This window comes from Clinocottus analis, unplaced genomic scaffold, assembly GCF_023055335.1.
Source record: "Clinocottus analis isolate CAN_PGR_092001 unplaced genomic scaffold, fCliAna1.0.p SCAF_26, whole genome shotgun sequence".
NCBI classification, from domain to species: domain Eukaryota; kingdom Metazoa; phylum Chordata; class Actinopteri; order Perciformes; family Cottidae; genus Clinocottus; species Clinocottus analis.
This window is the reverse complement of record NW_027175998.1, coordinates 4,052,333-4,076,273: the sequence shown is the minus strand read 5'-3', so window position 1 is coordinate 4,076,273 and position 23,941 is coordinate 4,052,333. Positions and strand designations below refer to the sequence as shown.

Here is a 23,941-nt window from a genome sequence, read left to right as displayed (position 1 = left end):
TCAGAGGTTGGGTTGGGGGGATGGGACAGGAAACCACAAGGCCCCACACTGTCCCAACGCACATATGTGAACCGCAGTTCAAAAAAATCTAAATAAATGTGCAGGGATACGCGCAGACGTGAGCGCACACTGTACACTCTCTCTGACACTTCGACCATTGGATGACACGAGAGAGACGGGGCGGAGGCCGACCGCAGACGGAGACAATGGGGTCTGGTGAACTGAGCCTTGGCGGGCCGGCCGGCTGGCTGGTTGGCTGGCGGCGACGGCGGCGGCGGCTACCGGAGCGCTGTGGGAGGAACAGCAGTACCGTATTGTCTTACTGACAGACCGCGCTGGAAAATCCCGCGAGCCCCGACCGCGAGTTCACCGGTTCATTTGGGTTCCCTGCAACCGAGGCCTCGCGGAGCCAACGATAGCAACGTCTTCGTGCGAGTTGGATTTGGATTTCAACTCCTCGCCTTATCGATGAAGTCTGGAAACGCACGGGGAAAAAAAAAAAGAACGTTCCGCTCCTTCTTGATACGTGCCAATTATTTTAACCATCTGTTGAGCTTGGATACCATCGCGCCCTGCTGGCAAACCCCCGTAAGCTCTCAGTCAACTCTCAGCGTACAGAAACAAAAACAGTGTGTCTTAATAGGGTGTTGGGTTACCGGGGGGCTGCCAGGGCAGCTGCGTTTCTTTGCTTTTTCTCACACACACACACACACACACACACACACACACACTCGCGCGCTTTCCAACTTTCTTTTTCACCGAGAAAGGGATGCGACGCTTCTCCTCCCGTGAGAAATTCCATCCTTCTGGTGTTTTGTTCGATGGAAAAGCGCCGTCGTCCGTCCCTCGAGTGTTGGAGTGAGACGGAACGTGTTGACCGACTCATCACACCCCCGGCATATGTTTTACATCGAGATATATATATATATATATATATATATATGTAAGGCCGAGCAAGGAGCCCCCGCTCGTTTCATTGTCATGCTGAAGGTAACCGCTGCCATTAGGACAGGAATGCCGGAGCATTGGATGGAGGAGATTGCTCGGAGTGGCTTTGTGTTTACTTTGCCCTCTGAGCAGAAATAAACCATTCCAGGAAAAAAAGATGTGAGCCACCTGCTTTCAATATATATATATATATATATATATATATATATATATATATATATATATATATATATATACCTGTGTGGGTGAATTGTCTTTCCGCCCAGCTGAGCCAAGACAGATCTTCTGAGAACTCGCAGTAAACAAACCGCAGAAGCAGCTCGACGACGCTCCCTCATGTGCTCGCTCTTCTCGCTCGTGGATTGATGCCGTGTTCCGTGTTCCGTGTTCCGTGTTCTGCCTTTGAATTCGGATCAGCTGACCATGTGACCTTGCTCTGAGATTTTGTTAGAAAGTGCAACTTTCCGGCCGACATCATTCCTCCCAGTAGAAGTCGCTTACCTTGGATTCAAAAAGTTGCAATCCCATAATCCCCTTCAAATCCAACCATCCATCCTCGGTATATGAAACTCTCAGAGGGGGGGGTGGGGGGGTGGGGGGTGGTGGAAACCAAAAACAGCCCGGGGGGAAAAGATGCTCAGCGACCAGCAGCTGACTGGCCAGCGGGAGGAATCCCAAACGGCCGAATCCATTTCCTCCACGCCGGCCTGGACCTCGCCGCCGCAGAGCTGTCAGTCATAATCTAACTCCAACAGCCCAACACTGAGGAGTGGTGCATGCAAGAGGCCTTTCTTAATAGTAAGAGGTGTTGGTTGGTCAATATGAGTTGTTTAGGGCCTTTTTTTGTATTATTTTGTGGATATATATTGCACACTTGTTTACATTTAATTTAATTTCCTGAATACACACTGCAGTTATTTGTATTCTATTGCGTATATGTATTTTGTGTGTATATATATATATACATATATATTTATACACTGTATGAATGGGTGTGAATAGGTGGCACCTTGCATGGTCGCCATCAGCGTTTGAACGGGTGAATGATGAATATTGTGGTGTTTGAGGCACTGAATATCTCCGATACCAAATTCAGAGGCGCTATTGTGTCGCTGGCGCTGATGCCGTCTGTTGCAGACACCAGTTCATCATCATCAGCCACCGAGAATCAATCGGCCGTACCTTTCTTTTTTTAACCACCCTCACCTTGAACTCCAGCTCCATGCCGGTGACGTTCTCCCCCGGCTCGATCTGCGTCAGCCTCTGGATGTAGGAGTACAGGTTCCTGGCGGGGACCTCGGTGTTGCCGCAGGTCACGGCCTCCAGCAGCGCGTCGTGGATGAAGATGTACTGGTCCTCCGTCTGGACCATGTAGTTCCTCTGGGAGCGCATCAGCGTGACGTGGCCGTAGACGTCCAGGGTCTTCTCGTGCTTGAGTCGCTCCGCCATGGCCTCGATCACGATGAAGCAGCCCGTGCGACCGACTCCAGCACTGACGGAGCAAGGAAAGAAAGAAAGAAGGAAACAAATGTTGATGCAATATTCTCACTTAACCTTCTGGGTGCGAATTGTCGAGCAAATCACCCCCCCCCCCCCCCCTCCCTCGAGTGTCTTCAAACCCGCCGCTAATCTGGCCCTCGTGCCGCAGGAAGCCCTCGCACACTGGGCCGGGATCCACTAAGTATCACGAAGGTGCCAGCCGGCAGTATTTCCAACAAAGGATGTAAAAAAAAATAAAAAATTGACATCAGCGATGAGTCAGCAACGCCGTCTGACTGGCATTAGGAAGATATCCTCTCCTATCGACATGCAATCCAGAAATGTAATACATTTAGCTGCCCACCCAAACACGTCCAGGTTTCTGCTGCGCTGGTGCCGAAAACGGCCTGAGCAAGCAAGTTTCAGCAAGCAAATGAAGAATAAAAAACTCCTTGTATTGTAATATTATATTAATTTAATATCAGTGTGTGTGTGTGTGCTGTGGGACTCGGCCCATTGTGTGAGAGAGAGGCCGGTTGATATGTTAAGGCACATTATGATGGAGTCTTGCCGGCATAATTACATTTGACTGATAATCCTGTTAGATACTCCATCTGACTGCTACGGGAGATTAGGAAGAGCTCCTCTCCTGCCAACCTTTTCACCCCCCCCCCCCCCCCTCCTCCTCCCGTTCTTATCTCCCTGCCTCTTTATCTTCTACCCAAGCACCCTTGCAACACTCTCACACCAGCGCTACTACTTTTTCCACTCTTGCATTTGCACGTTTTTTTTTTTTTTCAGATTCCATTTTCGCTCCACCTTCCCTTCTCTTTAATTCATCATTTCCATCCACCGCGTCCTGGATTTGACCCTTACCTTCTCTCTCATTCTGCTCACATATCTCCCCCCCTCCTCCCCCACCTCCACCTCCACCCTGCTCTCATTCCTCAATCCCCCTTTTCTCTTCCATCGCCGCTCTTCCTCCCGCGATCCATACCTGATTCTTCCCCCCCCCCCCCCCCCGAGAGCTCGGGCTCTCCATCGTCCCCTTCCTTCCCTTCCCCGGTGGCACGCTTCGTTCCAGCTGTGGAGCTCAACGCTGTGCCGAGACTGCAATGACACGTCCCTCCCTCCTTAAACTTCTGAACCCACGACGTACTGGAACACCGGCGAGAACGGCAAAATAGCGAAGCCCCGAAAGCTGCTTCTGGAAGCATCGGAGGCTGTCTCGGTTGTAAAAGCCTTGGAGATGATGGCTGTCGGTAAGGGAAGGAATGTGGCTGTCGAAAGCCAGCGAGGACAATTTGGGGTTTGCATAATGGCAGGTCAATCAGTGCGGGACCTGTGAATGATTTTATACAAGTGCTCTTGGACTGTGGGTGATTTTCACAGACTCCCGGGTTTTTGGAAATGACGCTGCCAAGTAAAACCCAAAATAACACATAAGTGTTTCATGCAAGCACACACACACACACACATGAACACAAAGCAATAAAAAAAAAAATCTTTTTGCTGAATTTATGAGTCTTTGACACTGAACCAATGAAAAATAAAACATAAAAGATAAAAATCAATGATGGGAAAACAACGCACCTGCAATGGACGACCATGGGACCGGCGTCTGGAGGGTTGCAGGCCTTGACCCTGCGTAGGAAGGCCAGGAAGGGAGTGGGGTGTTCGGGCACCCCGTGGTCGGGCCAGGCCGTGAACTGGAAGTGACGAACCTCGCGCTTCTCGTTGGAGCCGCTCTGGACGAGCAGACGGACACAGCGTGTGAACGACGAAGCCGGCGTTTACTTGTTTACACGTTTGTTTTATTTGACAATGAATATGTGGCGTCCCAAAACCCCACAACGTGCTCGTGCACTTATCTCTAGGCCCGTTTATTCCCGCTGAAGATAAACATCTTTACAAAACGGTCACAAAAAAAGGAAAGAGGCTCAGTAATTTGCTAAAATTGCGAGGAAACATTGCTAAATCAGGAATACGGGGGATTATTCTCAGCCGTGGATTAATACACTTTTGCTGGCCTGGTGAGCATTTAAAGCGACGGGTTCTTGCACTGAAAATAAACTTCATGGCAATAATAACAGTTTTGGGGGCAACAGCGGAGGTGTGAAGCATGCAGGTCAACACTCGGGGTTCATTTATCGTGGCTTTTGTGGAGATTTGTTCGACAACAAGAGAATAAAAAACAAAGTCTCAGAAGAAACCACTGCAGGTAACAATGAATCCCTTTAAAGATCAGCAGTGTATGAGAGTACGTCTTCCCACCGCGCAGACTCAAGCACAAACGCACAAACGGGTCGGCGTAATTGTTTCAACAGATCAATGCACTGGGGGCCGCGTTACCTTGTAGAGAGCGAAGGTCCGGACGGAGTAGGTGGCCAGCTCCACCGTGTCCAGCAGGGTGACCTGGATGAGGCCGTAGGTCTCCGTGCCCCTCGTCGGCCAGTACTGATCACACTTCACCTGGCGAGAGGGGGGGAAGAAGCTGTGAAGGACGCCCGAGCAGTTCTGCATGATGTCTGTGCACGGTTCTTTATTTTTTAATTTTTTTGGGTGAAAGAAGAGAAAGAGAGAGGCTCGGGCGCGTGTGCTCGTGTACAGATGCAAAAAAAAAGGAAAATAAAAAAAAAAATAAGTGAGAAAGCAGTTCAGTGAGAGACTTTAAAAAAAAAAAAAAATCCGACAGTAATGTTTGGAACAAAAATTTGCATATACAGCGACAACCCGGTGTGAGAAAGCGGGTTTAGCGAGTGTGTGGAGATAGAGAGAGAGAGAGAGAGGAAGTGAGAGATAGAGAGAGAGTTCTGCTTTCTGGGATGTGATCCTGCATAAGTTGCGCCTTAAATACTAGAAAACCTGTGTGGCATGAAATTGCCACATACGTCGGTGGACTCTCACGAAGATCCACCGCAAAGCTGGAAAAAGCCGAGTGACACCCGGCGTGTACATCGCCTCACACCCCACGAACACCAAGTCCCAACAACCCCCCCCCCCCCCCCCCGACCTCGAATAGAGCGGACATGTTTGTAGTTTCTACAGCTTAGCCTCAGAGTCTCCGCTGGAAGAAAATATATATATTCTTCCAGCGGAGAGGGGGAAGAGGTGGGGGCGGGTGCACTTGGCAGAATCAGGCCAAACCAAACGTTATGTGCTGATCCCTCCAGTCCTCACATCAAAGACAGCAGGGAGCTCAGCTCAGCTCGCTCTGCATTCCTCTGCTCCAGACTGGAGGATTATGCGTTTTGGCCCGGTACCGCTCAGGCTGTAATTACAGCTTTTCAACTGTTGTTTTCCCACCAGACCTTGAGACACCGCGGGGACAGGAACGGCCGTCCACGAGGGGGGGGCGTGGCGGCTCGGGGGAAGGGTGGAGGGTTCGAGGCCCCTGCCAAACACTAAACAGCCCCGTGTGAAGGCGATAGCACCCAGCGACATGCCGGCTCGTGGCGGGAGGCGCCCGGCTCGTTCGCTGCTTAAAAAGGAAGGAAGGGGCACTGGCACGATTCCCACAGCGGGACCATCTGTGTCGTTAATGCGTAAACACATAACGACGTAATGTTGAGAGGTGTTAAATGAGATTAAATCATCTCCTCCAACGAGCGGCCCACCACTCCCTCCAACGGCAGATAACAGAGCTAGTGGGCTGATAATTAACAGCGGGGGTAAAATGACTTGTCTTCACTGTGGCATAACGTTGTCATCGCTTATTGAATTTAGAGCGTTCGAAGCGCAGCAGATGGAGATTCATCGGGGGGGGTTTTTTGCGAGGCGGTGGCGGGAAAAGTAGAAAAACAAGTGGCGGGGGGGGGCGTGATCATGCAGACGGTAGACGCTAATGTGCACTGTGTCCGACCTGCAGTGGTTACAATGAAAAACTAACTACGGGTGCCTTGTGATGAGTAGAAAACAGTCCTGCGCCTGGTTACTGCACAGAAAAGGTGGAGGGAGGAGGGAAGGGCAGCAGGAGGGAGGAAAAAAAAGGGCACTGAATATAGGGAAGAGGGGTAAATTAAATAAAAAAGGGAAGGAGAAAACCATGTGAGGTGAGATTGCATTTTTTTTATTTTTATTAAAGGGATTAGCAAAGGAGAGAAAGAGAGGTCTTGCCTTCGAGAAGAAATAAGAGGGCATCTGAGGGTCAAACAGACACAACAGAGACAGTTGGAAAAGAGTCGGAAAAGCAGACAGAGTTTCAACACAGGACACGGGTTAGTGGGAGGAGAAGCACAGATGAGAGGAAAAGGATCATTCTGCTCTGAACACAGGGCTCAGGACACAACTGGTTAGCACTTCATCATGATTCACACCTGGAGCCGTTCTTGTTATTTCTCATTCCGACATGACATTCTCATTACATACATTGGATTTTTTTTTAGCGCGTATCCGGTTAACAACAGCAGACGGACTCGAGGCTAAATGATTTTCCTAATTCATTAGCTTCCCTCTGTTTAGCTGTACTTGTAACCCCCACCCTCCACACCCAGAGGACTTTCTCCATTCCACTGTGTCCTGCTGTGTTCGGATGGACCGAGCGCCGCCTCGTGCTACGCTAATCATTAGCTTCCCACTTAACCACAGCTCCTTCAGCGCAAGATGAGTTCGGTGGTCTTTTGGGTTCATTCTGTGGTCCTTTCTCTCCTCGTGAAGTTCATCTCGGACTCTACCGCCCTACCGCGTCCTTAAGGAGGGAAACGTCCCGCCCCGAATGTCCCGTCCGGCATCGGACTCTCGCCTCCCTGCAACTTTACTTTGTCGTAGTTTAACCTTCAGAAACGTCCCGTGTCCTTGACAGCTTCTGTTCTGCTTAATCCCACTCAACCTGGCGCCCCGCTTCCATATCCAATCCCGTTTTTAAACTCCGTAATCTTACCCTTCCCACCCACTTCTTTAACCTCCTGACGTTCCCTTGCATACAGTCGAATCCAATCATATTCCACCAAAATCCAGTCTCCTTCCCCCTCCTTTCCCTAAACTGACCGCGGGGCGTCCGTTGGCACGCCACACGCCGCCGCCGCTCTTCTGACATTTCCTCCAAAGTCTTTAAAGCAGAACGCTGCAGGTGAAACAAGGAAATAATGAACTGAGTGTGCAGCACGCGGCGGCCTCCTGATCGCTGAGGTGCAAACTAAAGGTGTGCATCACTCGCATCATGAAACTAACATCTGTTTGATGTCAAGATGTATCGTTTATAGTACGTCTCAGGTGATGGGAATGTACTGCAAAATTGCTGACAATAAAATCAATAATTGTAGTTACACATTGTAAAAAAGCTTGTGACAACATCAGTGGTCCAGCTAGCTTGTACTGGTAGTGCTACTCTTCATCTGGCATACCCTTGTTTGCTTCTCTACATTTAGTGACCTTATCTGACTCTGTGATCTGTGTCGCTCACCCTATCCTCTTCTCATGCTCCCTTCCTACATTTATTCCACTGTGGCCTGTGTTTTAAACACTAGCCTTCCATCCGTTGACGCCAACTCGACCTACCATTCACCCCCTTGTGACCTACCCCATCCTCCTCCTTCCCTCTTCTGCCTGCGTACTCCACCCCTCCTCTCGGTCTTCTTACCCGTGACTTCTCCTCCAGCTTGGTCATCATGATGATGTTGGCCGTGTGCTGCTCCCAGACCATCCTCCAGAACTCCCCGAACGTCTCCGGGAGGGACCCCTGCGTGGCGATGTAGGCGTTCTGGCGGCGGTAGCCGTCGATGTAGTTGGCGTTGATGTAGTCGCTGCCCGGCACGCCTGCGAGACGAAAGGAGGATCAGTCGAAAGGTGAAGAATGAATCGCGATGGGTGGAGGGTCGCCGACGGCGTCTGTGCTTTACCGATGGATTCTCATCCTGATTCACAGTGAAACAATCTATTGAGGCTCACTCGAAGTGGAAGCAGGTCCCCGTCTCGCAGTACTAAACGGAGCAGATCGTCTGAGGTCATGGCGGGGGGCGGCGGGGGGGGTGAGGGGGATTAATGTTCCCACCCGACCAAGCGTCCTTTGGTGTTGGATTGTTCAGCCGTCTTGTTTTATAATACATGCTAAGACGATCATGGGCCTAATCTGAGTCTACTCTGGATGTGTCTCTTTGAATGGCAATATGACCGCAGGGCCTCGTCTCTGTGTAAAACTCGGGCTGACACTGCTCGTCCTGGAGGGGATTGCATGTGTGTGTGTGTGTGTGTGTACGTGCACGTGCACGTGTGTGTGTGTGTGTGCGACGTGAGAGACCATCTGTGTGTATTTGATTTAGGATCAGTCCCGCTCATCTGGGGCCTAATACCATAATCCCAAAAATCACTGAGTCACAGCTCAAACACGCACACACACACACGCGGCAAAACACCAAAGTACACACACAGACGTACACGGAGGGAGGGGGGGGGGGCGCATGCATTCAGCCGTGACCCGAATCTGCCGAAGTGGGACACAAAACTCCTTTTTGAGTCGTCTGATGGCAGTTTACGTTTGAAAAGATGGAAGTCGACGAGCAAACAGAAGAATCCCTGACAGGAAGGAACTCCTGCAGCTGACTCTCTCTTCTCGCCGCGACTTCATGTGAGCACAACTCAGCCCCCACGCTGTTGTAAAACCCCAAGCCTCCGTCGCGCACACACACACACACACACACAAACACACACGCATTTAAATGACAGAGGAGCACGGGGTGCTTACACAACTTATTTCAAATGGGATGGGGACAGACGGCAAGAAGAGCTCGGAACATATGTTTATCAACCTCAGTCTTTAAACGACAGCTTGGCTAAACGCTTTGATGTGCTGCAACTTTATTGCAAAGGACTACAGCAGAAGCGCTGTGCTGATAAACACACACACAGACACACACACGCGCACACACTCTCTCCTGTTACTTGCTGGCTACCCTGGCTTGGCAGAGTGTGTGTTCATGCAGCATGTGTGAAGGAGACTGGGAGCAAAACGTGCATATCTGCGCTTGTGCACATCCCGGGCATGTGTTTTAAATCAATCGTAGAAAGTGTGTGTATGTGTGTGTGTGTCCGCTTCTTGTGTGTTTGGACATGCTCAAGAGTATATGTGTTTTCTAAGCTGAAAGAAAGACAGACAGCCAGGGCTCCGGGACAAGCGGGGGTGGAAGGGCTGCTCACACATGCTCTGCCCAGATAAGGCTCATCTGTTTGGGCTTGGCCTCCCACTGCCTCCCTGTCTCCGCGTTGGAGCTGCCAGTTTCTCTGCCTCAGGTCTTTCCCAGCTGAGGTGGGTGTGTGTGTGTGTGTGTGTGCGCGCTTCGCAGCGCTCACCGAGAACAGGACTGAGACCATTTTTTTTTTTCCTCTAATTTTAGACCGTTTAAAAAGACAAAAAACAGCAGAATGGGCGCACCGTGAAACCGCTTCAGTAAATAGGCTATTAATAAATTAAGTAATACCTCATTTGTCACGGATAGCAGCTCTAACACACACACATTCATACACACGGACTGTACTTCTATACTTCATGATGACTCACTGCGTTGGCACAATGCGGCCGAGCGGCCCCGAGCGATCCTCTATCTCTACACCTGCAGGAAGGTAGAACTTGCAGTTGTGTTTGACACGTGTACGAGCGGCTTTGAATGCACTTTGCAACTTTAGATTAAGGTTACGGTGATCTGATGACGTCATGAATTAAGGTCAAGGTTTATTTTGCTTTATCCTAAAGTAACAAAGGTTTTTTTTTTGGCGGCCCCTGTGGACAAAAGGTGGAAGTACTTCTGAGTCCCTGAAGATAAAACTCTCATTTTTACTACTCTGGGAGCAGTTGGCTATGTTTCACACATTGCACCTTTAACCATCACAACTAAATGCCCAATTTAAACCCTCAGCCTAAAACTTACCCTGTAACCAAGTCACAAACCATAAACAGCCATTAAAAGACGGGACCACAATGACATCACTTCCTAACAATGTCCCCACGCTTAAGTAAGTCCCCACAAAGATAGAAGTACAAGAGCACACACACACACACACACACACACTCGCAGCGTGTCTTACCCTCAATACTGGAGAGTATGACCCTGGAGTGATCGTAGGCGATGACGTTAGCGTAGCGGTTCTTTGGTTTGTTGACCTCCAAGTTGGAGTTCTCCCAGGTGAACTGCTGACCGGGGTCGATGGACTGCAACGCGCAAAAGATGAAGGTCAAAGAAGACGAGAGGAAACACCGAACAGAAAGCACAACATTCAAACGCCGGTCAGTATGATCTAATAAATCTCTCATACGCTAAACAGTGAGCAGCACCACTTCAAATTAAACGCTGGCGAGGGCGATGTTATTCCTTGAAATCGGCCGCGCGATGCAGAAAATGGCTTTTAGGAGAGCCAGAAGTAGACGAGTCCGCGAATTTGAGCTCGCGAGCGTTGCCCAGTGTCGCTGGAGCGAAACCACAGAGGACAAATTGAAAATTAACAAGGTATTATTGAACTTGGACCAGAATGTCGGCAAATACGATATCGAGGGGGAAACGACCAGCGATGGAGGGACTTTCCGTTTTGGATGCACTCGACAAAAGAGGAGAAAATTAAACTAGCAGGCAGAGACCAGAGGATAAAAGCACAATAAATTCCTCTGGGAGAGAAAGGATGGTTGTGTTAGACCAACACATTAAGTTCCTGGAGGGTAATTACAGTGTAACCATCGCCTTTAGCTGGGAGAGGCAGACATGAGGTCATTATGGGGCTGTCGATGGAGAGGGACGAGGAGGAGAGAGAGAGAGAGCCAGGGCAATTTAGCAATTGTGAATATTTTACGACACATAATTACGGTGTGGTTGATGGAGGGACGAGAGAGAGAGAGAGAGAGAGAGTGGTACTGGTTGGAGAGCATGTGTGTGTGTGTGTTGGAGACTGCACACGCTGCCCCAGATCATGTGTGTCTGATTATTACGCCGCAAACATTTCTGGCTTCTCTCTCTCTCTCTCTCTCTCTCTCTCAACCCGTCCTCCGTCCGTCTCTCTCGTTCCCTCGTCGTTAAGGGTTTTCGGCACCGAACAAAGCGCACAGTCATGCAGAGGGAATGCCGGGCTCGACAAAGCGGTTCCAACTGACACCACAATTACACACAGCTTCTCCCTCACTGTCTCTTTCCACCCGGTCCGCTCTTCCAACGCTTTTTTCTCTCCCCCCCCCTTCCTCTAAAACACCCTCGCTCTGTTTCTCTACTCTTTGCATAATGTGCCCTTGTCTTCCTCTATATATGTATCTCTGTCACACGCGATTTATCTCTCGCGCTCGCCAATTAGAGCTTTACGTCTGCTTTTTTTTCACCCGGGGGGCCGTCGGCCTAAACTGATTTTTGTTCTTTTTTTATTCGAGGGAAAAGAAAACAATTTTTCGCCCTCTAATGGCTCTCTGTGGGGCTCATTGCGATGCTAGCGCTATTTGCTACACAGGCGGCGCGTCGAGAATTACTCCTACTGATTCACAGTGTCACAGTTCAGCACACCGAGTTCAGGCACTCGGTTATCTCCAAGTACAGGCTTTTTTTGTTCCAAATTAACTGGGCCGCGAGTTGAAGGGAACTAATCAAAAAGTCTTATTTTGGGAAGAGAGCTTCTTGCTTCCTGTATCTCTTGGACGAGTCTTCTCTCTCTCCGACGCTGGCGCTTTATTTCTATCGCCGTCGCCGCTCGTTCTCCGGCAAAGCGTAGAAAATACGAGGTGATAACCATCTGGCTGTAAGCAAACTCTCTTTGAGCTTGCAATTTCAATTTCCCCCTTTTGTATTTGTATAGATAACGACAAGACAGTAGCGAGAGAGAGAGAGAGAGGGGGAGAGTGTGCTTTATCTCGTATCGCTCTGTGAAAAAGAATCAAAATGCAACTCGGGGACTGCGTGGGGCTCGACGCACGGCGCTCGCCATTGAAATTGAAGCTTTAAAAAAAAAACAAAAAAAACATGCAGAATCACCGATAAATTTGTGCGCGACGGCACTGAAAAGCCCAAAGTTGAAAGCCTTCCCGGGACAGATAATGGTCGTTTCCTACCTCGTACTCTTGAGAGAACTTGAGATTGTCGTTGGCCTTGAGGCGCTCGGTGTGATCCGCGAGCTCGGAGATGGGGACGGGCGGGTGGCTGGCCATGCCTGCCGAGCACAGGAAGAGAACAAAGAGGCCATTTGGAGACAGTCACAACTCTTTTTTTGTTTTTCGGGGAGGAAAATGTTAAGAGCGAGGAGTCTCAGAGGCGGTGTTGTTTAGTGCTCTGTCCGCAGTCAGCGCGGGAAGCAAATGGCTTTTTTTTTTTTTTTTAGGGGTTGTTTTTTTTGTGTGTTAAGTGACCATTTTCTCTCTTGGCAAGACAGAAAGAACAATGTGCGTGCTCTGAAAGTTACTGAAGCACAATAACATGTCCTGGGAGTACATATGCACACTGCTGGTGAAGACCAAAAAAAGACTCTGACACACAGGTGGTTAAAAATTTAGCATTTCAAAAAAGAAAAGAAAAAAGAAATATATAAAAAAAAAAGTATTCCAGAGGCATTTTGATGAAATGTTGTCAATTCAAGCAGCTTCATCCTAGATGGGATGGAAAGGTTAGTTAGCAATGACGATGGGGAGGGAGAGGGGGAAGGAAAGAAAGAAAGAAAGAAAGAAAGGCAAGAAAATGAAAGAGGAGAACTGATGTGCGGACTTAAACCAACTAACTTGACAACCGTCGGTAACCGCGGTACACTGATACACGGTAGGCTGGAAAGGGGGAAACGACACCACGGTTAATCTCGTACAGGTGCTTCAGAGACAAACGTGCATCGCTGGCGGCGCGCGGCGGCGGCGGCGCGTCCGCTTTACCTGGAGTCTGGAAGTTGATCCGGCGCAGCTCCACGGGGTCGGTCGGGTGGTGCGACGACATGGCTTTGCTGCAGGGGAAGCTGCCCTTCCTGCCCTCGGCTTCGGCCCTTTTCCTGGAATCACACAGATCAACGGGCGCTCAGCGCGGACGAGCATCTCCACCGCTGATGAACTGAAAAGCTTTTTTTTTTTTTTTTTTACTACCCAAAAAAAACAAAACAACAACAGCTGAATCTGGGAGAATGTGGGATTTGTAATCTCACGCAGAACCTCTGGTTTTTTTTTTTGTGTGTGTGGGAGATTTGTGTTCAAATAAATTGACCAGAAAGATGCGGATGTTCTAAAAATTTTCCCAGAAAAGCGACGTAAAATTGCTCCTCGGACATTTACGGGGCTGTAATTCTTCAGAAAAATCAGTTTTGGTCGACTGCTGGTTTAGTGTTGCAGCTGTTTCTTTTCTTTTATATGTAAATAGTCGGCACATTTTCTAGGTTGGAGGTGGAAGTCTGCTTTCCCTCCCCCCCTAAGGAAATAGAAGCGACTCCGTCTTTTCTTTGACATTATCTTCCCGTTGAAATCAGAGCTGTAAACTCATGCAGCGCCGTCGCCATTGTTCCCCACTCCTGCATGCTCTCATGCCTCATGTCTTCACCCAGTGCACTGCAGCTTACCATGCAATCATCCAAAAGAGGAACAAAAAAGAAACACACACATCAAGTTAATCCTGACTCTGCTGGGATCTATTATCCAAAGCATTATTTGCAAAGGCTTTTCAAGGGAAATACCCCGCAGGACAGAGGGAAATGGTAAATAGGTAGTGTTTGTTTACCTGTCAGGTTTGCTGGATCCAGACAGGGGGGGAAGAGCAGATAAAAAGACAGACAAGGATGAATAACATTAGTGTCCAGTCAAAGAACAAACAAACACAAGAGACTCAACGCAACGCTGAACTCATCGCTCTCTCCCTCTCATTGGAACAAATCACCTCCTCGCGACGGCGCTGGACAGCTTGAACAGACACAAATGAGTCTGCGTACACACCGCGTCCCATCATACACACACACACACTTCTACCACGACACTGGAACTATGACATTATGGCTGTGGATCACCACACGTACAACACTTTAGCGCATTAGCATCAAGGTTAGTGATGCTGCAATGAGTCATTGGTAATGTATTGCATTTGGCGTTAACAGAGCTCTCGCCGGCAGAACGGACGGTCGTCGTGAATTACGCTAACGAGCGCTAACGGTGTCTTCCGTTAGCGCTCTGCGCTCGGCCTCAGCTTGTTTCTGGGGTTCGAGTGAAGGAGATCCCTCAAACTCCTCAGAATCTCCACTCAGACGCGAGCGACAGGCTAAAATATACTTCCTGTGTGCACAGAACTGAACGATTTTAAGGTTTTTAATAAATTAAACTTAAATTATGGTTAAGATTTAACACCCTCATACTTTGTGTATGCATCTATGGATGTATATGTGGATGTATTATCTTTTTTATTCCATTTTAATATATTTATACTGTATATATATATATTTTTGTAAAAGCCTCTTGTGGACAGGTGTTGGCAATTAGCATTTAGCTATATACGCTCAACACAGTGCATCTGGTTTTCTTTTTGTGCAGATATGTACTAGGAATGTGATGTCCACGTCAAATAAATAAAGTCAAGTCACACGCCAAAGTATTTTGATAACATATAAATAATACATCGGACAAACAGAAGAGCAAAATTGGAAACTTTGCATCCGTTGCTCTTCTCTCTGATTATTTAATTTTCAAACCTCTTCATCAAAACTTTAAATCCTTCCCCTTCTCTCTTTTTGATGTCCTTGCTCCGCCCCTCCCCCATCATGCCATCCTTTACCTCTTGAACAGAAGGATGGCGATGACGATGCAGACGATGAAGATGACCGCCAGCACGGGCCCCACCACCCACAGCAGGCCCTCCTCCTCGTCGACGATCGGCTGAGGGTCCACGTCCGACGAGGTCACGGGGTCAGAGTAAGGGCTGGTGGCGTACATGGTCTGCAGCGAGACACGTTTCAAAAAAAAAAAAAGTCCGATTTATTTTTCACTAGAAACGGCGCCGAGCTGCGTTCGCGTGTGGCACTCACGTTCTCAGAGAGGTCCAACAGCGCCAGCACGAAGAACACGTACTCCTGTCCGTTCTGCAGCGGCCGGTTGCGGAAGTCGCCGTAGTTTCGCCCGTCGCCCAGCGTGAACTCCAGGGGGAGGGTCTTGAAGTGGGCGGAGACGTAGGCCCTCGGCTCCGATTGGCCGGCCTGTCTGCGGATGCGCAGGGCGCGGCTGACACTGGTCCTGTTGATCTCTTTCAGCAGCTGCAGACGGGGATTAACAGTTTTACCACACACACACACACACACAAACCCACTCATCAGTGAAGGGACAATGGGGCTGCGTCGGGCATTATCACCTCGGCATGAATGTGTTCATCATCAACGGGATTGCTCGCGCGTTTATCCACCGAGAGCCGCGGGCGGGCGCCATAAAAAAACTCTATTGAAACTAATCTCGCACACACGGATGCGCTTTCAGAACGAGCGTAATGAGGTGACGGGGTCTTCGCAGGGAAAAAAAAAAGGCAAATCCAAAAAGGCAGGAAGTGGAATGAGATGGGAAGCGTTACGTAAAATGCATTGTTCTCAAACTGTGGGGCGCGACCCCCTAGTGGGGCGCGGAGGTATTACAGGTGGGAGGAGATGCAAAAATAAATGAATTTGAATTTCTTTTTTAAGAATCTTTTATTCATCCCACAGTGGGGGGATTATTCTACGCATGTCACCATCCTTAGTAATGAAGGAGCTTTGTGCTGCTGTGAAGCTCTGGGGCTTCAGTGCCTTGCTCAAGGACACTTCAACATGAAACTACGGGGAGAAACCAGGGATCCAACCGGCTTCCTTGGTCAAACATGAGTTATTTTTTGCACGTATGTAACTTTATTTGCATTGTTTTAACAACGTGATTGCACATGTTATTAGTTTTTCTCTGATGGAGCAATCTGGTTCACTCAAAAGGGATTTACATTTTCCTTCTGTCTCACCTCGTCCAGGTTCATCTGGTCGGGCTCCTGCCAGGAGTTGTGAAACTTCCCCCCTCTCTGCTTCTTCAGTGGCACCACCACCACGTAGTAACCCCTGAAACACGGCATGCACACGTCAGGAAATGCATACTGAAGAAACCGCGAAACAATTGCAAAAAAATATTGAATTTAATCTCTTTAAATTGCTATGCACATGACCTCATCTCATCTTCTCTTAGCGGTACATGTACAACACACACACACACACACGCGCGCGCGTTGACCTCATCACATCCTCTCACTCTCGGCGGGAAAGCGAGGAAGGATATTCCCTCACGCGTCAAACTTTTTTTCTGGTTCTGCTGTAAAGAGCCACGGAGTATTGTGTCATTAATACGCTGTATTGCAGCAGCAGTGACACCGCGCGCTAAACCCAAACAGCGGGGTTGCTTTTGGGAACAGAGGGCCCTGTCTGAAGCCCGGCGTGAGACAAAAACAATAACACCACTGGAGGAGGAAGAGGAGGAGGAGGATTTTTCTTTTTTTTTATTTCTTCAGAGACAGTCGGACTGTGAGCACCCGCCGAGCGATCGCAGGGCACAGACACCAAAACCAGCCGTGTGTTCTCAGTGGATGACTCACTCCGGCGCTCGGTACGGTTATGCAGAGCGATACGGTGAGAAAGAAGCTTTTCTATGTCAAATGTGAGACAAGGAGAATCTGTGACAGCTCTAAAGATGAAATGGCGAGCGGGGGGAGGTAACGTGCGCTTTAATCTTGGCAAATTTCTATTTTTAGAGAGGAGAAATAAATCAATGTGAAAATCCCCTAAAAAGCAAATCACATTTACAAATATAAATTGCTGATGTGTGTGTTTTATTATTTTCAACACTCGGCTCATTGCGGCCCTGAAAAAAGGGGGGCGAAGATCCCGAATGAGCAAAATCCTGTTCGGGATCCTAAAGTCCTCCCCCCCGCCCCCCTCCCACCCGAAAAACACTTTGGCCGTGGGAACATGTGGAGCGGCAGCGATTCAGGTTGTGCTTTCAGGCCGAAGGGCCGCGTACTTGGTTATGAAATAGGCAGATGAGATTATCGGCTTTGTGCTTCCATTCGGCCCGTTGTGGGAGTTCTCACACCTGCTTTGCTGCCAACTCAAGAGAAATCCCTCCTGATGGAGCAATAAAGGAAACGCGGCAGCTGAGGGAAGAGGAGGAAGAGGAAGAGGAGGAGCAAATTCTGCCTATGTTACTATCAAAGCTCTCTCCCATCTCGTCATGGAAGGAAACCTGATCCAGCCGTCGTCCTCCCTACCTGACTTTGGCCGTGGTCTGCACGGTGGGCAGCTGCACGGTCACCATGCCGTCGGCGTTGGTCTTCCCCACCACCGTGGGCTTGGTCTTCAGGATGTCCGGCGCGGTGGTGGCGGTGACGCGGTGCTGCAGCCCCCCGGCGCTGTTGGCCCGGTTGGTGAGCAGGAAGGAGTACTGCGTGTCCGGCTCCAAGCCGGCGATCAGCTTCTGGGTCTCCTTCCCGTCCACCTCCACGGACTGGCTCTTTCCGTACAGGATCTGGACACACGGGACGGAAAAGTAAACACGACACACAACGCAAGCGCGCTTTGGTCCGAAATAGTTCCTCAAATAGTTCCCAGTGCTTTTGTTTACACCAACTAAAAAGGTCTTGGTCTATATTTGTTATACTTGAGTGCAAAGACTCCATGTTTTTGCCTGTTTGCCCGAACACCTGCGTGACAGGATGTTCCTGCAAACAGGAAGCGTTGACTTTCATCATGAAATTAAAAAAAACCAACACAGAGAAAAATAGGTAACAAATGCTTGAAAATGACAGAATACATTATGTTGAATTCTCAGTGAGAGTTATTGAAAAGCAGATGACTTCATCCCACCTCCCCATCCTTTATTTGCACCCTGTTTGTAGTTGTGTGGTGTTTTTTTTTTACACCTTTTGAGACCTGTAATGTTTGTTTGTTTCCCCACATTTGAAATATGACAAAATGCTAATGCACTCACGGTGAACGGCTGGGCCGGGTTCTTGTCTCGTATTTCCCAGGACAGCAGAACGGAGTTCTTCATGGCGGCTTTTACTCGAAAGTTGGTGGCAAAAACTAAAAAAAAAAAAAGGTACAAAAAAAAGAAAAAGAAAAGAACAAAATCAACACGCTTCCAGTCTCGCTTCAGTCTCTCTACTTGAAACCAAAAGTAATGTCCTTACCTGTGTATCGCTCTCTAGTTCCAGTCTCAAGCTAGCTACCCGCTCTCATCGACACACAGTGAGCGGGACTGGACAGCGATACTCATGACACAACAACACGCTTACCTTGCTTTTGGGAAAAGGACGTTGGGGTCTAAGTTTACAGTGACAAGACAACGAAAAAGGACACTTAGGATGTTGTCACCAGACGTTGAGTGTGTGTGTGTGTCAGAGTGAGTGTGTGTGTGGGACTTGTGTGTGCTGTTAGGAGGCGCGTGTTGCATCCGGAGCAATGAAGGTGGAGGCCGTCGGAGGCGAAAGTGAACCCTACCTTGGTCGAGCCGCTGCGTCCTAAACTGGACGCTCGGGCCGAACGGCCCGGGGCCGACGGCCGTGAACGCTCGCAACCTGACTTCGTACACGGTGTCGGCGCTCAGGCCCTCCAGCAGGACGCTCGCCCGCGGCGCGGGCACCACGACCTCCGAGGCGTTGCCGCGACTGTTTACGTCCCTGTACAGGACCGAGTACTTTGTGATCTTCCCGTTGCGCTCGATCAGCGGCACCGCCTTCCACGCCAGCCGCAGGGAGGCGGCGTCCGCCTCCTCCGAGACGACGCTCTCCGGGTAGCCGCTGGGGGCGTCGTCCGGAGTGGTCAGCTCCTTGACGGCCTCCTCGCCGTAGCCCATCTTGTTGCGGGACGAGAGCCTGAACACGTAGGTGGCGCCCTTGTGCACGTCCTGGGCGGCGTAGCGGTTCTCCTTGGTGGGGAACTCCACCACCGTGAAGGGGAGGACGTCCACGCGGCCGAAGGTGAGGCGGTAGCCCAGGAGCGGGGTGGGCGGGTTGGGCGGCGGGTACCACTGGAGCAGAGCCGTGCCCGAATCGGTGGCGCTCACGGTCAGTTTGGGCTTCTCGGGCACTACAGGGAGGGGAGAACAGAGAGAGAGAGGGGCTGATGAAAAGATAATTAGGGAATAATTGCAAAGCGCATTATTCGTAACCTCGAGCAAAAGCAAAATATGATTAATGCGGCAGGCGAGCGACTGGCTTCTTCCTGGACATATCAAGGTGTGACAGAGTGAGAAGGGAAGCAATTCAACGATTTAATGGCCTCTAATGATCATTAGCGACGCTTTGGGCTCAGAGATGTGTGTGTGTGTGTGTGTTTGCGCGGACACACTCACGTGGCAGGGCGCTGCAGACGGTAACAGCTTTGCTGCGAGCGCCGTCGCCCTTGGCGGTGTAAGCCCCGACCGACACGGAGTACGCAGTGTCTGCCTTCAGGTCTCCGAGAAGCACCTCCTGCAGGAGAACAAAAAGCGTCGTCAGCGTCGAAACGGAAGCCATTCCCGCGCGTGCCCTCAGGACGCGGAGCGAGGCTTCTGTTTGATACAACAACAACAACAAAACAACACCCAACCGCCCGGCTTAACCTGGTTTAACAGAGATACAGTTCTGTGCCTGCAACTGACGAGATATTCAGCTCTTTTCTACGCCAACGAGGGTTTTCTCGGGGCCGGGAAGTCATTTTTGTTCCTTCTTTTTTACAATTTAGATGCTTTTTGGAAGCCGTAGACTGGAATTCATCTCAACAAAACTCAAAAACAACTTGAAATCATCCCGGCGGAGCTCCAAACGGGGTACGCGAGCGGCACAAAATGTCCTTTAACCACGCAGACGCTCAAAACTCATTTAGACCAGCCTCCGTCTAAACACAGAACACTAGATTTTCTTCATTTCTTGGCCAGCGGAAAGCACGAATAATGGTATTTTGGCAATACTCGCGAGTGACTCACATAATCAGTTATCTGTGTTTTTGTGTGTTTTTTTTCCCGGGCGTCGTTTATTAATAAAATTCTGGAGAACACACAATGCAGAAATGAAAAAAAAGGGACTTCCTTGTGGGATTAAAGCCCTCACACAGGTCACGGGAGGTTTTAAAACTGCAATCTCGTAAATATGACTCATCATCTCTCTGTGCTTTGTTGTTTTCACTGTTAAATAATAGGCTTAAAGAAGGGTTTACTCACATATTCTGCTGAGTCACCATATTCCCACTGAAGAGCAGCATCAAAGAAGAAGAGAAAAAGAAGATAAAAACACCATTGTTAATAGTATTAAGTCGAACGCATCGTCTTTTACTGCCACTGGAGTGTTAGCTGGAAATCAGCAGCGGTAATTGACAATTATAAATAGATTTAGGCCCATTATTTATCCTGGACGGAGATCCAATAACGCTGAAAATGAAAAGAATCAAGACCGCAAATACACTTTGCTTTGCTTTCTTGCCAATAATTAGATGGGGAAATAGATACCGCTCGCATGTGTGCGTGCTAAATAGGAAGCTGAAAGACTGCACAAATGGTTTGATCGAACAGAAGGAGACGCGACGTGTTAATTAGTGAGCTTCCGAGGCGCCGCTCCGTACGAGTCATGACGCTAAGCTAAGCCGACCGGCTCCGGGCTATCGACCTTCTCGTCCGACTCTCCGCAAGAAGGCAAATGAATGGATTTCTTAAAATGGCCAAATGTCTGCTTAAAGCGTTCTTCAAAGATTTCTGCCCAATCGAAGCTGGAAACGATCGTTTCCTCGTGTGATTTGTGTCGTACAGAAGATGAAAGATTTCACTTATTGAGAGATGCACCGAGATGGCAACACGCTGGCTTTCAGGTCATCTGTAATATCTATCATATATATATATATATATATATATATATATATATATATATATATATATATATATATATAATAAATATATATATATATATATATATATAAATATATGTATATATATATATATATATATATATATATATATATATATATATATATATATATATATATATATATATATATATATACCCATGTAAACCCATGTGTCTCCGGGAGCTAGCCATTTATGAAAGGCTTTCATAAAACTATTAACTTAATATGTTAAATTTGCAATTAATAATGTGTCATAAATAAATGGGAGTGTTGTGGTTTAAAATATGTCTTCTGTCCAAAATCTGTACTGTTTACTGAGGAACATTTTAGGAAAGTGTGTGTGCTTAAGTGTTGCAGCCGATGCTGGAAGGCTGCTGTCTTATGGGAGGTACAACTACTTTATATATATATATATATATATATATATATATATATATATATATATATATATATATATATATATATGGCTAATGATTCTCAAAAACATTTCAGGAGCCGTGTGTTGGCCTTACCTGCGAGTCCTCGATGAGGATGTCCTTGATGGACGGCTGACCCTGAGGTTCTCCGTAGATGGTCCTCACATAGTGGACTTGGTAACCTCGGACCTGACCGTGCTGCCGCTCGGGCGCCGGCGCTCGCCACTTCACCCTAACGGCCGAGGCGTTCACAGTCTCTGCCTCCACCCCCCGCGGAGGACCACTTGGAACTAAAAATGCATTTTGGGATAGAGGTCAAGGGTCACAGATGATGGGCACTCAAACCTCTAAAAGGCCTTCACAAAAATAAACTGGATTCACGGGCAGATTTTAAAAAAGAAAAAAAGAAAAAAAAGGAAGAAAAATACCCAAAAGCTGAAAAATGTTTAAAAAAAACTACACCCCCTCCAAAGAGTCTAAAAACTGCTCTGATGCCTGGGAAAAAAGTCAAAATAGTAAAAAAAAAAAAAAGAAAAAATGAGAGTGCTTGAGGAAAAACATGGAGGAAAAAAGCAGTGGAGGATAAGAAGCAAATGTAGAGAAAGATAAGAATGGCAGATAGAAAAGGATTTATGCCATGGGCAGATAAACAGTGGCAGGCAGTCAAAGAGAAAACGCTGTTATCAAGAAAAACCTCTCTCGTGCTGCCAAGAACTACACTTCTCCCTATATAGATACGGGAAAAAAGGGGGAATGCCTCCAAACTAGAAAAATGGAGACATTGAGAGTTGACATATCGAGCACGAGTGTCAGAAGAATATATTATATTACAGATGACTCGAGACACAGGAGAATGCATTTGAGCAGAAGTGAGATTAGAGATGTTGGAAGGCTTGGAGAGAGGAGTTGTTGGAAGGGCGTGTGAGAAAAGCCACGGTGTGGAAAGGCCAAGGTACGACGACAGCCACAAAGGGGGTTGGGTTCGGTGTCGTTAGTGGAGCAAAAAAGGCGGGAAATCCCCCCCAAAAAAACTGCAGGGATTTCATAAGAAAAGGAGGGAAAAGTGCAGGTAAAAAAAAGATAAAAATGTTGCTGCTGAAGGAGGTGAAGAAGGGTTGCTGTTGACGAGAGAGAGCAGTGGTGAGGGGGGAGCAGGGAAGGTGTCCAGTCGCTGTCGGTTATGAAGGAACAACGGAGAGAGGTTTTGACGGGTCGGAAGGGTCCCTGAATGCATCATCATCCACTGAGAGCGCCAAAAGGACTGGCCAGAGGAAGAAGCTCGCCGTTAGTTTAGTGCTATGTTAGTGAGGGATCCATTGTTAGAGCGGCCGACCGTCCTAAGACAGGGAGGGGAGTACGGGGGGGAGGTGAAGGGGTCATGGGGGGGTTTGTTTTCGGGAACATACCATCTTCCTCGGTGCGGATGAGCAGCTGTAAGCTCTCCGGCCCGTCCCCGGCCTCCGTCTGCGCCCGCACCGTTATGCCATACTCGGTCCATTTCTCCAGGCCTTCCAGGAGGTACGGAGAGCTCTCCGGGGGGATCCCGTCAACGCTTTTAGACATTTTGTGGCCCTCGGTGGTGGAGTACTGGATGGAGTATCCGGTGATGACGCCGTTCTGGAACTCCGGAGGGGGCGGAGCCCAACTTACCAGGATGCTGGTGGAGCTGGGACTGGCGCACGTGATGTCCTGGGGAGGCGCCGCGGGGACTGATGGGGGCAGTTTCAGAGGGACGCACGGTGTCCAGGGCAGGGAGGGAGGGGTGTGTGTGTGTGTGTGTTGTTTGGGTACATGTTATTCAGTCATGTGTGTGTGTGTGAGTGTGTGAGAGGTCGTTATCGGTGGGTGGAGAGGTGACGTGAGGTTTGCCCGTGAAGGAATGGCGGGATGAAATTGGGCGGACGAGAGACAGAGAACAAAAAAAAAAAAAAGACAAAGAAACATAAAATGAAAACAAAACACTGGAGAACACAAAGCTCTTACGAAGAAAAAAACAAAAAAAAGAGAACAGAAAAGTGACCCTGTGGCTAGAAAGCGAGGTGAACAAATACTGAACGATGGGTGTCGGCTTCTGTCGGGCGTTTTGAGCGATGGAAACGAGTGGATGAACCGCGACACATGAACGTCGACTGGAGCTTCGACACACAAACATACCTGCCCATAACTTACTTGTCCTCACAGCCTACCCAAGCCTCTGTGACCCATGCTGGAGCGCTCACCTCTAGCTAGCTTCTCAGGCTGCTTACCTTTTTGGTTTCCACTGATTCTCTTACGGACCTCAGACCGGTAGCCAACAAATCAAGTGTCGTCACTTTGCT

General features: G+C 48.7%; 1 protein-coding gene across 25 annotated transcripts in view; it reads right to left on the bottom strand.

Annotated features, from left to right (window-relative positions):
• ptprdb (protein tyrosine phosphatase receptor type Db) overlaps positions 1-23,941 on the bottom strand; it is a 157,946-nt gene that overhangs the window by 7,606 nt on the left and 126,399 nt on the right. For 7 of the 25 annotated variants that reach the window (XM_068591835.1, XM_068591837.1, XM_068591839.1 and 4 more), the window contains 20 exons: positions 23,030-23,332; positions 21,720-21,913; positions 20,531-20,557; positions 19,685-19,802; positions 18,832-19,419; positions 18,320-18,414; positions 17,601-17,857; positions 16,308-16,401; positions 15,361-15,585; positions 15,111-15,271; positions 14,070-14,081; positions 13,241-13,353; positions 13,097-13,138; positions 12,437-12,534; positions 10,444-10,567; positions 8,006-8,181; positions 6,544-6,567; positions 4,780-4,899; positions 4,021-4,175; positions 2,155-2,440 (listed from right to left, as the gene is read on the bottom strand). In XM_068591835.1, coding sequence (XP_068447936.1) covers positions 2,155-2,440; positions 4,021-4,175; positions 4,780-4,899; positions 6,544-6,567; positions 8,006-8,181; positions 10,444-10,567; positions 12,437-12,534; positions 13,097-13,138; positions 13,241-13,353; positions 14,070-14,081; positions 15,111-15,271; positions 15,361-15,585; positions 16,308-16,401; positions 17,601-17,857; positions 18,320-18,414; positions 18,832-19,419; positions 19,685-19,802; positions 20,531-20,557; positions 21,720-21,913; positions 23,030-23,332 — 3,212 coding nt within the window. The remainder of the gene's footprint in view (positions 1-2,154; positions 2,441-4,020; positions 4,176-4,779; positions 4,900-6,543; positions 6,568-8,005; positions 8,182-10,443; positions 10,568-12,436; positions 12,535-13,096; positions 13,139-13,240; positions 13,354-14,069; positions 14,082-15,110; positions 15,272-15,360; positions 15,586-16,307; positions 16,402-17,600; positions 17,858-18,319; positions 18,415-18,831; positions 19,420-19,684; positions 19,803-20,530; positions 20,558-21,719; positions 21,914-23,029; positions 23,333-23,941) is intronic. The other 18 variants (XM_068591850.1, XM_068591851.1, XM_068591859.1 and 15 more) reach the window with 6 other exon arrangements.